The 15,746-nt window shown below is 35.9% G+C and overlaps 1 protein-coding gene across 1 annotated transcript in view; it reads left to right on the forward strand.

Annotated features, from left to right (window-relative positions):
- Positions 1 to 15,746, forward strand: part of BRIP1 (BRCA1 interacting helicase 1) — a 119,053-nt gene that overhangs the window by 60,448 nt on the left and 42,859 nt on the right. The window contains exons 19-23 of the mRNA XM_059829351.1: positions 252 to 1,088; positions 3,577 to 3,650; positions 4,383 to 4,461; positions 6,631 to 6,852; positions 8,865 to 9,022. Coding sequence (XP_059685334.1) covers positions 252 to 1,088; positions 3,577 to 3,650; positions 4,383 to 4,461; positions 6,631 to 6,852; positions 8,865 to 9,022 — 1,370 coding nt within the window. The remainder of the gene's footprint in view (positions 1 to 251; positions 1,089 to 3,576; positions 3,651 to 4,382; positions 4,462 to 6,630; positions 6,853 to 8,864; positions 9,023 to 15,746) is intronic.

Here is a 15,746-nt window from a genome sequence, read left to right on the forward strand (position 1 = left end):
TTACAAATTTAAAATCCAGTCATACTTTACTCTAACTTTACATCTGCCCTTTAATCTATTGATTTAATTAAGACAATTCGTGTGCAAAGATAGTTGTAACATCTGGGCTTTTGTTTGTGTTGGATCTTAATGAGTGTTATAAAATAACTGTAAACCTAATAAAACAGTGGTAATTTTGATGTGCTAAACATGCTGTAAATCAGCAGGGGGAAGGCATATACAATTAATTAACGTTTTGTGATTTTTCACAGGTGGCCAGAAAGTTGATGCAGAGGGTCATTCTCACCATGTAACACAAAGAAGAAAACATATGGACTCCACACCCAAAATGCCAGCAACTAAAATAGAGAGAGAAAAAAAGAATGGTTGGACTAATGCTGATATTATGAAAGAACATTGCTGCTTTAAACCACTGACTTCAACACCTTTGCCTGTAGCCAAGAACTGCATGTCCACAGCTAGTAGCAAACAAAAGAATGTGAATAGGGCTAGTGAACTTATTGATAGTGTAAATCAATGCCAGTCATCATTAATTTCAGAACATAAACCAAGTGTACCAGAATCATGTTTGGAAACAACTAATTTTTCAGTTAAAAATACTGAGACTCCGGTTGCTGAAGAGCATCCCGATAAGCTACAGCTTCAAGTTGAGCCCTGCAGTGAGTTTCCTTCAGCAGAAGGGAAATCTGAACTTTCAATGTTAAACGTATCTGCAGAATCTGAAGATGAGGATGAGAGTATCTACTTCACACCAGAACTCTATGATGATGTAGAATCAGAGGAACAGAAAATCGGACCACTGGTTGCAACCTGTAATACAAATGAGAATCGGATTGATTGTGGAAACTCCACAGTCGCTGATGATCTTTTTGCAATCAACACCTCAGAAACACTAATTGAGACTAAAAAAATTATTGATGATGATGTCAGAAGCACAAGTTTGCATGGTATAATGCGAAATAAGGTGAATAAGAATAGCGCAGTTAATAACATAGAGATGACTAGTGAAATAGAAGCAGAGCAGATAGCATCTCAAGAGATGGACACCAAAAAACAGAAAATCAGTCTTTCCAGATCACGAAATAAAGGTGTGTCATCTTTTCTATTGAACAATACTAGCACGTAGTGACAGCTTCTATAGGAAACGTAGTGAGCAGCCTTTACAACATAGCCTCACTATGGAGCAGTGATGGCTTTCTAGTTCTCATTTAATATATGGTACTGTCAGACTCAATTTTTCATTATACTTTTTTGTCTTTCACTGTGAAAGTTATGCAACATGCAGTTTTCTATGGATATAATTAAGATTCTTCATCCTAACTGTGTGGCACAGGACATCATGTGTGGACATTCCAAATAGAAGCCCAAGTAGCATTTGACTTGTAATTATAGGTTGAGGAGGTTTGTCTATTACAGATTTAATTAATCCACCATTAAATACGAACAATTGGGTTTTTATCAGAAAGCAAAACACCCATATAATCAAATTATGGTTTTCTGCATTTGTTAGGACTTTTTTTTTTTAATTAAATATGTAGAACAGCAACGGCATCTTTGCAGATCAAGTAATATAGATTGAGCCTAGATACCGAAATAGGTGTATTCTTCAGTACTTTGTTTCCCTCGAATTTCTTTTGTCAAAATGTCTATCAGAAGCTGTGTAGGAGTAGTAGTATAGCAGTATTTGAAGATTTTGGTATTTGATGATGATGAGAGGCTTCTTCAGAGGTCTTTATTTGTTTTATATAAAAGTTGAAGTTTCTTTAAAAGTTTCTTTTGTGAGAGGATCTAATTTCTTTTGGTCAGATTCTGTATGTATTCATATCAAAATGTGTACTCATTTGTATGCCCTACGAACACATTTTCTATGCAATATATAACAATGTAAATTTGTACATAAAGGTCTTTAAATCTTCCTCAGTCTACTTTTTTTGAAGTATTTTAAACATTTCTTTCATTTATTGCAATCAAAACAGCCAGGATTTTTGCTGTAATAAAACATATTATGCCTGATTTTTCAAGAAAAGATTTTTCATTTCCATCATATATTAATATGAAAATGCAGGATTTTTACGATCTTAAGATAGGTTCATAGGTGTTTATATATTTTGACTGAGAGCAGAGATGAAATTTTTAACAGGTCATTTTCCATAGAAGTTCATCTAAATAACATTCTCACGTCCACCTCTGCAGAGCTGTGAATGTGCTCATAGCAATAGGATTTAAATTGTATCCTTTCTTTACACAATAACTACATCTTTATCAAATTAGATACTCTGATTGCAAGAATGGCAAGAATACTGTTGAATTTCTTTAACGAGCATTATCTTGCAGTACTTAGTATAAGGCATTTGGTTAAACTTTTTGTTATATTGATGCCACATATAAGGATCATGTTTCCTTGGTTTAGGTTTCCTGGTATTCGCTTAATCTGTGGATGCTGATGGTTTTGAACTCGTTGATAGGGCAGAAGCAAGCTCTAATATTGACAGCAATTTAAACATATGACACATCTAAAGACAAAAATACTTCATTTAGGTTTAGATTTAAGTAATCGATTGAATATCAGGACTTAGTAGGGGAGGCATGGTTCTGTTTGTAACTGGCTTCAGGGCTAGAACTGTCCCATACCCCACAGCTAATGCTGAGGCAGCCTGTGGCAGCTGGCTTTGCAGCTACGCTCCCACCGAGTTGATCAACTCAATCCTCATGAGTCCCTAACAGCTCAGTTTTCTTAAAACAAGTCTTCTGAACCAAACTATTTTTAATGTTTGTGTGTATCTAAATAGATAATAGAAATCACTTAAGCTTTGTGGCTTGTCTGCTCATCTCACAGACCACTATCCCTTATTTGTCTTCCAGAAGATTTGTCTGTCTTTAAATCCGTAACATTAAAACAAAGAAAATCCATCTTCCTTTCCTTATCTGGAGCAGATTGTTCCTTTCTTGATCTTGTGTTGCATCTTACTGCGATTAGAAATCCTTTAAGACATGGCCGCCTTCGTGACAAATATTTTGCATTAATTTACATCTACATTTTATACAAAATTACTCCTTAATAATTCTTTTTAAAAATATGTATTGAAATATTAGCATTTGGCCTACTAGATACTAGATTTTTATTGAAAAGTCTCTATCCACAAATTCACTAAACTCAAATCCTGACCACAGCTGTGTTGCTTGGGACAACTGATGGGTAATAATCCTTTGTATCACTGCTGGTTTTGGGGTGGTAAGGGGTGGACAGTTTCTTTTGGTGTAAAAGCTGTGTAAATTCAATCTTAATTTGTCTTTATGTCTAACTAACTATGGTATTTAATATGATAGTGTCAAGAATATTCTTTATTTCTATAGTTAGTGTATTTATGTGATTCCCAGTATTGAATTAAATACCCTGCTGCCCAGTCTGCAAATAGAAGGGAAGTGAAGTCCATGTACCAACTTTCCTAGAATTATTTGTTTGGACTTCCCAAATACAAAAGCTAAATTATTGAAAATTCCTCTCATACTTTGATATGATAGCTAGGTATAATCTCTTCTGTCTAAAATAATTGTAAAATCTTGAATTTATTAAAGGATTGAAAGTTCAGAGACAATGCAGACGAAGGAAAACTACAGTTAGGCAAAGTGCCTACGCCTGTGAAAGAAAGGTACCATGTAGATAGAATCAAGTACCTATTTTGAGTGGTACTGTTGAATGTTAAGGTGCAAGGGAAATAAGACTGATTTATTATATAATCTTTTAAGTGAAATAATACAGATGAAATAGTTTATTCATGGTCTGAATTATTTGCTCTAGATGTTTATGATTTACACACTCAATAGATACCTTTGTTTCTCATGGGAAACAAAAAGGCTGAGTGTTTTCAAGTCCTGTTAACACAGGTAGAAGGTGCAGATATGGACTGCTTATGGAGTCCAGCTCATAGCTCATACAAATGTGATTCCTGTTTCAATATAAGCAGTGCTTCTGATTTCTGGTTAGTATGTCATTTTGGGGGCAGGAGTTGCAAAGTGTAAGAACGTAATTGCGCTGAAACTCAACGAGAGTTGGGCACCTGCCTTCCTAGGCTCCTTTGCAAGATTCCAAACTAAATCTTTGATAGCCTGGAGCGTTACAGACTATAAAATACCTCAGATTTTATATAAAAGTATTTCCATTTAAAGTTAGGTTAAGCATTTTTAGCATGATGTATATTTTAATTATTAGCTAATATAAATGATAAACATTGATTCAAGTACATTTCTTTGAGTATTTCAAGTAGTATATTTCTCTGAAGCAGTTTTGATATATTTCTTTGTGTTTATATTTAAATGCTTCGATCTGCATAGTTACTATATGCAAACTAGTATTTGCATGAATTTGTATATTGTCTTGTTAGAAGGAAATACAGCACCAGTCTTGCAAGAAAGGACTTTATTGTATTGTCTGTGGAGCTGAAATACTGCCAAAAACAGAGGGTAAGATCTATGTAACTGGTCATTTGTTTCAGGTTGGGAATGATAGGATTTTTAATTCATCTTTTTACTTTCACAGTTTTGGATAGTGGAGGGATATTTTAGAATAACTGATTATTTTCTCTGCTGAATACGGTAACTAGATAAATGAGTTGTTAGAAATGCACTGGAGACCTGCAGAAAATCTTTCTGGGGAGAGAAAGGGGGAGTTGTCACAATAACAGAACTATTTTTACTTGGTATTTCAGTGAAAATGAGTTAATGTAGTCTCTTTCTGACATCTTTCTGTTGCTTGACTCAGTGGTCCTGATACACTGACCTGTCTTGAAGTACAACAGGAATCTGACTGGTATTTGAGTTAACTGAAGGCAACTGGTCCTGACATTATGGGAGGCTGACAGACATTATTTGTAACATAGTGGCCCATTCATTGGGGTATGTTCCTTCTAAGGATTAGAGGTTAATTTGCTACCTGTTGCTGTGAGAAGTTTGGTAATACCTTGGCAGATAACTCTGTGACTCTAATACATATTTTAATGAAACTGTCAAAAGTTTTGCTGAAAAACTGTATGATCAAACTGTTATTCTTCAGTATGTAACCTACCTTGTATTAATTTAGTTTGCTTTTTAGTCCTTGCTTGACCCATTGTACGAAATGTGGATTCGATGTTCTTGGAAATTGTCTCTATGTTTTTGTGAGGCACTTTAATTTGGGAAAGTCTAAAAGCTGATAATGGTAGTAACAACTCTGCTACTTTTTTAAAAACGCACTGTTATCTTCAGGCCACTGGGCCATGTGTGGTAATGACCTAATTACAAACTGTTCTCATCAGTTACATGCAGGAACAATTAGATATAGATGCTTCATACACTTAAACAATGTATGAAACATTGTCCTCCAGGAGAATTTAGTGAGGATTTAACTGGTCCCAGGTTTTACAAATCTGAAGGTAAGAAGACATTTGCTTTTGTGTGTCTTGCAAGTACATCTCAGGACCTTGAAAGGAAGCCAGAATGATACATTTTTAGGAGGTGTTAGAAATGATACGGAGGTTGAGATGAAGAGAGGTGTGCATTAGACGTGCAGCAGAGACCTGTTTCTTGTGCAGAGTCTTGTTTACGGCAGCCCCTATGTTATGGGACCCTTAAACATCCCCTCCCCGTCTCTAAGGTCCCTTCTGCTGCCCCAAAAGCTCATTAAGTGATGAAGCAAGCATGGAACAGGTATCAAAGAAGTGACACTAGCAAAAAAACGCCAACCCTCTCAAAGTCATCCTCTTCAGCCACAAAAGTGAGGGAGGCCAGGCTTAGTAGGCAGGAACTGTGTGCTTGCGGCTCATAACTCCATTGTGTGACGTAGCTGAACTGGACATCAGGTCGTAAAGCCAGACAGATGTTATCTGTATCAGATGAGGACAAGCATCCTCTTTCGCAAACCACACCTGAGCCTGAGGGAGAGTGGGAGATATCCCTATTGCTTCTGGACCTATTAAAGTCATACGCCAGCTAGTGAAGTCCATGTTGCCTTACAGGTAAAGAAAGGGAGGCCCAGGTGATGGAGGCCACTTCTTGCATCTGTTTTCCCAGAGCAGCCATGATGTATTTCCTTTAAGACTTGTGTAATCTCATCTGTAGACTTTTGTTCTTGCCTTAATATTAATAGATCATCATCATCATATCTTTGCAATTTGGTATAGAATCTGTGAAATGGAATCGCTATGTGTTAAATGAAAGCATTCTGAATTGCTGAGGTACTTTAATGCCTGCAGTTACCAAGGTGTCCCTTGTCAGTGAGAAGTTTTATGCTGTTTAAACTGAATCTCAGATGTCAGTTGATTGATGAAAGTTAAAAAATCTGTCACAGTTTGAAGAAAATGAAAAATAAATGACTTTATTCAAAGTGGATTCAAACTCACCAGTCAATTTGGGAGTAATAACAAGGGGAAAATTATCTGTTGAAAAGTAAATTTTGGACACGTTAAAAAATTTAAATAAGGCCTTCTTCCAAGGTCCATTTACATCAATAGAAGTCTTTTCACGGACTTCAGTGAGTATTGGATCGGGGCCTAAATTACCATCTTGTAAATGTGGAAAGTTTGCAGTATGTTCGAACAGTACTGTATTCAAAACCTTGTATATATAAGTCTTACACCCCACTTTTTTAAATTATAGGAATTTTGAGAAAAGCTTGCTACAGTAATATTGAACTGAAAATAATCTGGAAACTCTTCAGAAATAGTAATATAAGAAGTAAAGAATCCATTAATAATTTTATGTGTGAACTAGATGCCATTTCAGAAGATGATAATATGATGTTGATCATCTCAGATGCTGCAAGTCTTAGTCATCTTAAAGAAACTTTGAAGGTTTATCAGATGCCAGTGAAAAGTGAAGGTAAATCTTACTGATTACTGATAAATACCACCTAACATTTGTCAAGTCCTTTAGCTTTGAATTAAATACAACACATTGTTTTCTTTCATTTCCTGCAGATGCTTTTGATTTTGGTGACATGTTTTTATCTCTTGATCTATGTGTGAAATCTCCCATGGAGAGGACCAGTATGAGTCTCTTGCCCCACTACTTCTTAGTCTCCAAAATAGCACTGTACAGGTCTTGCAGATATTTTTAATGGAAAGCATTTTTAAGCGAAGAGAAACAATTGAGCTTTCAAAAGGACTATAACCTGTCTTTCGTTAAATTGTTATATAAAATGTTCAAAGCTGTACTAAAGCTTTGTTATAATTGTTTCCTTATTAGGAAATTTCCTCCTTGTAAGGGACATTGAATACCATGTTACAAATCATGCTTTCTACCTGTTTTCTTCTCTGTTAGCAATTGCCTGAGTGTAGTTGCTGCAAACACTGTTTCCTTTTTTGTGTCAGTAAGGTCTTAGTACTGATTTTTGCCTACCTATTGGTCTATAATTCTGACTTAATTTTTTTTGTGACCTTCATCTCTTAGTATCTTGCTTCATTACATCTTTGTTCAAGAGATATTTTGTTTAACAATGTTTTGTTTATTACCACAGTGCCATGGTTGAGTCTGCATTGTTCTTTAACTTCCACACCTTTCCATTGCTCCTACTTAAGTTTCTGTAAGTTTGAAGGAAGTCTGATATCCAACAGTTCTTTACTGAATGCGAATTAAATGCTCTGGCCATTTGATTTCTCCTTCAAGTACATCTTTCCTTTTCATAGCCTGTTGAAAGTAACATTTTGCTTCTTAAAGCAAATGAAATTTTTTCTTAAATAAAAATATCAAATCTTTCAATGATACTGGTATTTTTGTGTCCTCTTGCCAAGGACTGTGAATGTTTCTGAAAATCCCAGGAAATATTTGAAAGCTGAAACAAACATAAAAGCGATACTACCATGCTGAAAGATGTTAGTGACAACTGTAAACTATGTCTTTGACCTTAGATAAATGAGGAAGATTATTTAAAGCTTATGAGGAGAAGTTTGCCTATTTTATGGAGTGAGGAAGCTGAAGGCAGTAGAAGCTTACTGTCCAAGGCACAGCATTTGGCTAGAAAGCAGATAAACAACAAAACCATGTGGGTCAATGGGTTTTTTCAGGAGACTGGAAATAGAGAAGTTGGAGAATCAGATATTGACAGTGGTACTTGGCCAAGAAAATATATTATATATACTTATTTTCTCTTAACTGAGCCATTCACAAGACTTACAGCCCTTGCCTTTGACCTTTTGGGAAGTTGATGGTAAGATTTTTCCTTTGAGATGCTGTCTTGTTCCCTCGACCATCAAATTGAGAGAGAGAATTGGCTGACACATAAAAGGAGTGCCACACACAATTTACTCTTGACTGGAAGCAGGCAAAACTCTGCTGAGGTCTGTTGAGCTCTGCATGTTTAACCGAACACTGAAGATGCATGGCAGTTTATCCTCCACTCCCAAATTTCTTGGGTCCTTACAGACTGTTCTGATCAAAAAGAAAAGATAAGAATAACAAGAACAGTATAATTTACATTTCTTATTACAAATTAAAATCCATGAATTGAAGGCATGCAGCCCCAATGATTAAAGCAGGGCCCTGCAGAAGCAATGTATTTGATATGAAGTGATTCCAGGTATCAGACCATGGAACGTGTAATCCTTTAGCAGCGTTCAGGTGACAGAACAAATGTGAAGTACTTACTTTTGTTCGTGTCTGGGCAGTGCTGGTGTTAGGATGGCACAATTAATCATATGTGATTTTTGTCACAAGGACTCTATTTTAGAAGTTTTACTGACTGTGCAGAAATTAGTAAGCATTCTTTACCATGTTACTTTGTGGCAAAATAAGAACATTATGTTTTGAAATGTGAAGTGCAGCTTGTGATCTTTTATCTGTTTTAAAATATCTCTTGATGCCTATGTAAAGCACTTTTTCTTTCTTTTTGAAAGACTTGAATGCCAATTTATCTTTAAATGCTATCTGGAATGAGAAGGAATATTCTCTGACAAGTTACTTACAATGCAGGAGCTGTGTCCTTCAGTCAATTTCTCCGTGTCCTTTGATAGGAGCAGAGGTTACTCGTTTCAGTAATAAAGTACAGTCATGGGTAAGTCAAATTAGTTTATTTTGTATATTAAAATGATTACTGAATGATTTGTATAGTAAATATTAAAATACAATTTCTGTAAAAGGTAGAATGAAAATTTTATTTTATCTAGATGAATTGCATATGACTTCATTTAATTTCTACCACAGAGATTTGAAATTATAGGTAAGAGCTGAGTTCAGGTCACTTAAATATATTTGTAATTGTCTATATCTAATTTGATGTGGTGTCTATAGTATTACGTCTTATGAAAAGGGATAGGAAAATAGGCAGCAGCTATCTATGTCTTTCATGAAAGGCAAAACAGAACAAAACATACTTGCACGAGTGATATAGTCAGACTTGAATTTTCAGACTTGTAGTTTTATGTTATTTGTGGCACCAACAAAAATGTTAATCAGACCCTGATGGATGAACACGGACAAGGTCTAAAGGAGTCAACAGGAAGAAATTTTTGTATAGGTATTGTATTTCCAACAATGTTAGCTAACTAAATTCTCAATAGAATTCTTTGAAATCTAGACAAGAAAGCTATGTGTGTTTTTACTGTAGTCTTAGTAATGCCTTAGTTTAAGATAAAGACAGAGGGTGAGGCTCCATCCTGAATGAGCTGTGCAGGTAATCTTAGGACAACTATGCCTTTCCTGAATTTTTCTTCATTTATAATGTGGATATAAATATAATTGAACTTAATCAGAGATTTCTGAGACTAAAACTTTGCCAAAAACTGAACACAATCCTTACATTTTGGCCTGTGTGCATCATTACCCACTGTACAGCTATTTGAAATGCTCTATATGACAGTGTGATGATGGAACAAAGTTTATGAAGCGTTATATGCCATCAATGTTGGTATTTCAAACACTATTACTAAGATTTCATGGTATTTTAGCATTCATTTTACATCAAAGATAATGAAATCTTACATTGAGGGAATGTATACTGAAAGAATATGACATAATGGGTTCCTCTGAGGTATAATGAAATGATTTCTTGTTTTATCTTTTTAACAGTCTTTTTCTGGACATTTAAAATAAGGGGCTCTGTAACACTGCCAGGAAATCGGAAGCATTGTGTTCCACTTCTTTGTTGCTTCCCATGACTGGCTGTGCAAACCAAACGCTGTCAGCAGTTTTATTCATACTGCTAGCTAGGTAGGCAACTGAGTGGGGGACTGGCTGTCTTTCATCCCAGGTGCAACAAGTATAAATGTGTAATCAGCTGGTATTAGGTTTGAAGTGCTGTGTTTTTATTAGCGTAAAATAAACAAGTGTTACGTTCTTAGTCTACCTGTAGATTTAACTTCTTCTGTTCTTTGAGCTAGAACGACACTGTTAATTGTTGTAGGTTTTCTGAGTAAGTCTCTTCCTTTGCTATTCTTTTCTTATATTCTATTTCTACCCACTAGAAAGAAATCTCAGTAAACTTCTAGGCCTGGAAGAGCAACATAGGTTAAAAAAGACCACATCTGGCTTTGGAGAGTCATTCTGAAAGCTAGTGGCTTTCAGTAGAGAGACATCTAATCTCTTAATGCATGTCTTTGTTTCAAAGAGAGGCTTGGGGAAAAAAATATCCCATCATCTTCAATAGACTTGCGAAATAATTGTCAGAACTGGCATCTCTGCTTTGGATCTGTTGCAAACTGTATGCCTTATGACTAGATTAATATGCCAGATGACTTGAACATGAGAGTTGTGGGGGTGAAGAAGGAAGCTACTTTTTTTTTTTTTTTTTGTATGTGAAAATAATGTTACTTATTTGGAAAGGTAGAATGGACTGGGGATGAATGATGGTAGAGGTAAATACAACTTTAATTTTGTCATCTCCTTGCTTTAAATCAAATGGCTGCTGTTTTCTTGCAATTAGGAATATATGAATGTAAATGAAGACATATAGAATGAATCAAAGGAGTTAAAATGATGATTTATTATATGCTATCATATAGCAGAGCAAACACATATGCATTAAAGTGAAGAAGCTGTGATTAAGTCAGTTTTAGCTCCCAGTTATGAATTCTTGAATACAAGATCCTGCTGTTGTTGAGCAATATATTTGTAGAGATAAAATCAACACTGTAGTTCATACTGCTGCCTACCCCGTGTTGAATCATGTACATTGTCATGAGGTATCATATGTCATCTTAAATTACTTCGTGTCATGTGCTGTCTATAAATCAAGTACAGTTGGTTCTGGAAGGCAAGGGATTGTTCATTTAATAGAAATCACATTGCTATAGCAAAGCAAGCTTAAAACAGAATCACTGGATTTAATATCTGTAATTTATGTCTAGATTTAGTAATCATTTAAAGAGGCACCACTGTATTTTCATTACTTAAATTTAAGGTGGGATTAACAAATTACATTTTGTAAATCTTTTTTTTTAACCTGCTTTTTTGTCAATTATACATTTATATTGAAAATTAGATTTTTAAACTTACTGCTACATTTCTACAAATTCAATTACATCATGTGTTTGCCATTGACCTAGAAACCTCCATTAACTTATTCAGACTTCACGTGAAATCAGTGGCATATAAATTAATATTATTTTTTATATTCCTTAAAATACCCTAAATGATAATATATTCCTGTTTGCGGTCGTCTTTGTGAAATGATAACAACTTTGTAGCAGACAGTACTTTGGAACTTACAGAAAATATTTTGGTATCATAAATGTAGAGGACGCGGGGTGCTTTAAGATCTAGCTTAGCTAATGTAATAAATTGTCTTTCGTATGTTAAAAGGTGAATGGAACTCCGACAATTAAATTTTTAAACTTATTAAGGAGTTGTTGCTGTAACTGATTAGACAGTCAGCTGTTGAGACTTTTATATAACAGGATATTGTTTTGTTCATCATGTTACCACATTTGGCAAACTTTTATCTTAATGCGCCTATCGGGAATACCAGTCTGACCTCAATCTGAGTAAAGCCTTAATAGTCGACGTGAGGGATGCTTGCAGGAGGTGGCACGGTCATTTTCGCAGACTGTATATTTGTTATCGCATGTTAATCAGATTCATCATTCTGTTTAATAAAGATTTCATCTGCCACGCGAATGCATAATCGGCTATGTCTGAGTGACCGTCTTTTGTCTTGAGCAGATTGCTAAAACTGTATTAAGCATCATTAGACAAAAATGACGACCTTATTAATTTGTCCTTTATGTGTTTTCCAGCAGATTGGACCTCATTATTATGCAAACACAGTACACAGAGCAGCACCAGAAGTAGCTCATTAATGTTTCTTTCCCCTAGTACATAACAGATTATTATTGTGAAGTGTGCATGAAATAATTGCTAATTATGTGCCTTAAATTCTACAGTGATTGTCTGTCTAGATTTTTTTCCTATGGTTTAAGAGCACTGTAGAAGGCCATCAGAAGCTACAGGTTAACAGCACCGAAGCAAGTAAACCGGAGGAAGTGAATCACAAAACGTGCATTTTATCACACATTTTCCTGCCTATAAAGAGTAATTAGGACAGCTATGGATTGCTTTGTAGTTACCTCTCACTATGCATCTTATTGTAAAAGAAATTACTCTCAGCTGGCAAATAATTTAATAGATATGTCTATATGCCAATGATGCAGGCAAGTTTGAATTGTGGACTTCTAGTAAAAAATCCTGTAGATTCTGAAATGGTAATTCTTGAGTTTGTACAGTTTCCGTATTTATACACCACTAAAATCTTACATGTTTCCAAATACTGTTCTTTCTACCATATGTTTACCCAGCTACATTTTGCATTTCGTACAGCTCCCTATTCAGTATAATTCTCCTTAAAATTTGTAAGCATGGTAGAAATTACACGTTAGGATTTGGCATTCATCTGTAGTTTGACAACTTTGTGCTAAGTGTGTAATTGGTTTAAGCTGGTAGTGCTTCATACTTATCCATGGCACATCTTCTGTAATCTGTCTGCCACTGTAGCTGATAAGACTTGGCCACAACTGAAGTTTTTGCAGCACTAGAAATAAAATCCTGATCCATTAAGGGTTTGCATGGATTTAGCTTTATAATCTGGTTTAGAAATTGTGAGTGGTCAGATCTTCGATACAAGCTTTGTTGTCGAAAGGATGCCATGCAAACCATTACATCAGCTTAAATTTTCTTACCATTACTTTTGTTGACAATATAACCTAAAAGATATAGTGACTGTTTCTGAAGTATTTGTGACTGGCAGTTGTTGATTATATATGAGCATTGAAACAGATATCTCTGAGAGGAGGATAACAACATTCATCTGACATTACTTACGTTAAATAATTTTAGAGTCTATCTGCATTTGGTACGTGTTAAATAGTTGCTTATGTCAGCTGATACCATCGTTTAAATATGGTGGCCGCTTCGTACAATACGAGATAAAATAAATGGAGCATGCTAGCTGTAAATTATTCTTTAAACATTTCACATGTAATAATAGATCATTACTGAATATTTATGAGAGACAGATATATCTTACACTTCCAAACAATCAAATGAAGTTTTTCTGTGGAAACCAAATTCTTTTTACTGCACTGTTAGCTGTTGGGCATATGGATATTTACTTGATAAATCACTTGACTGAAAAAAATTGAAGATAGTTGGTGTGGCATTGCACAAATAATTATTTATTTTACTTGGATTATTTGAGACGACTGGGAATATATTACTATGAACAAGCACGGGTGTTCTATTAATATAGAGGTTCTGCAGCCATGATTATAATGATTTTTAATAAATGCTTCCCAAATTTTCAGTGATAATATTGCACACTGATGTGTATGTTTGTAATATAATACAAGCACATATACACACACTCCTTTCTATAAAAGCATGCATAAGCGTTGCAGCTGATCATTGAATCAGGCTGAAAAGGACTTGTATCCCCAATGGTTTGACACTGTACTTTTCCTTTTGCTTCAAAATCCATATTTTTCTATTCTTATGAAATACATTTTCTGCTCTGCATTTTTTTCCTGCTACTTTGAGTTTAACTGATCTGTTTAGTTACCAATTTAATTATCATAACTAAATCTAATCTGTGTGTGATTGTATTTCATACAAAGACTATACCCCCACCACACCAATTGTTGAGCACTTGTATAAGGTTTGTTGAGAATTTCCGACAAATAACATACTAAGGACCTGGGGACTGACAGACCAGGGGATATTGGAACTTACCTGAGTTTAAGTTTAAATTGATTAAATATTTTCAGAGCATCTGTATGCACACTGTCAGAAGGGAAGAGCCATTGGAAAATTCCAACCTTGGAAAAGGTCTTTTGTGTTGCTTCTTTCTGCTGTCTCCCAGGAATTATCTGTCTGAATTGATTTACTTATCCTTGACACTGAATATGTTAATTTTCACTTGGCCAAAAATGCATTCATTCCTTCTCTCATTGAGGAGGAGATCCTCACTGTGGTCACTGCTGTTTCCAATTGACGTTGCTGCTTGAATTGTAGGAAGTGCATTGAAAATACTTGCAGGCTACCTCTACCTTTCTCATTAAAAGATTGTTTGCAGACTCTGTAAATATTGTTATTTGCTGAACATATGGCCTTGTTAAAGAAGAAAAAATGGGTTTATAACTCTGGGAAGAAGAGTAAACAATGTTCTACTAAAGGCTTCTATGGATACTAGTGTATGCCATATTGTCATTGCAAAATCTTTCATACCTATGCTTACACTATTCTTTGATAAGGCTGAAAGCTCTAGGTATCAGGGACTGAATATTTTATTCTTTAATGAATTCCTTGAGAGCTATATTTAAGTGAAACTAAATCCTATTTAGTGAGAAATACATGTCAACCTCTGTGTGCTGTCATGCAGTTACTAGTGCTTTTTAGGTCATCTTTTTTTTAAGACATGAATTTTCCTTCTTCTCCTGAATTATAGTACCAGATATTTAAAAGTTTGCTTGTACAAATGCATATTTCCACAGTCACCAAGAAGAAGTGTTGATTGACAGCTGGCTGAATATGAGCCAGCAGTGTGCCCAGGTGGCCAAGAAGGCCAATGGCACCCTGGCTTGTATCAGAAATGGTGTGGCCAGCAGGAGCAGGGAGGGGATCGTGCTCCTGTACTCGGCTCTGCTGAGGCCGCACCTCAAATACTGTGTTCAGTTTTGGGCCCCTCACTCTAAGAAGGACATTGAGGTGCTGGAGCGTGTCCAGAGAAGGGCGACGGAGCTGGTGAGGGGTCTGGAACACAAGTCTTCTGAGGAGCGGCTGAGGGAGCTGGGGGTGTTCAGTCTGGAGGAGAGGAGGCTGAGGGGAGGCCTCATCGCTCTCTACAACTACCTGAAAGGAGGTTGCAGAGAGGTGGGTGCTGGTCTCTTCTCCCAAGTGACAAGTCATAGGAGAAGAGGAAATGGCCTCAAGTTGCGCCAGGGGAAATTCAGGCTGGATATTAGGAAAAAGTTCTTTACTGAGAGAGCAGTGAAACACTGGAAGAGGCTGCCCAGGGAGGTAGTGGAGTCACCATCACTGGAGGTATTCAAGGAACGTGTGGATATGGCATTGTGGGATGTGGCTTGATGGGCATGGTGCTGTGTGGTGTGGGTGGGTTGTTTTGGTGTGGGTTGTGGTGTGGTTTGTGGGTGTGGGGTTTTGTTTGGTTTTTTTTGTTGGGGTTGGGTTTTTTTGTTTTTTGGGGGTTTTTTTATGGTTGGACTTGATGATCTTACAGGTCTTTTCCAACCTTAGTGATTCTGTGATTCTGTGAAGGAATAATTCTTGCG

This window comes from Gavia stellata, chromosome 25, assembly GCF_030936135.1.
Source record: "Gavia stellata isolate bGavSte3 chromosome 25, bGavSte3.hap2, whole genome shotgun sequence".
Classification (NCBI taxonomy): Eukaryota; Metazoa; Chordata; class Aves; order Gaviiformes; family Gaviidae; genus Gavia; species Gavia stellata.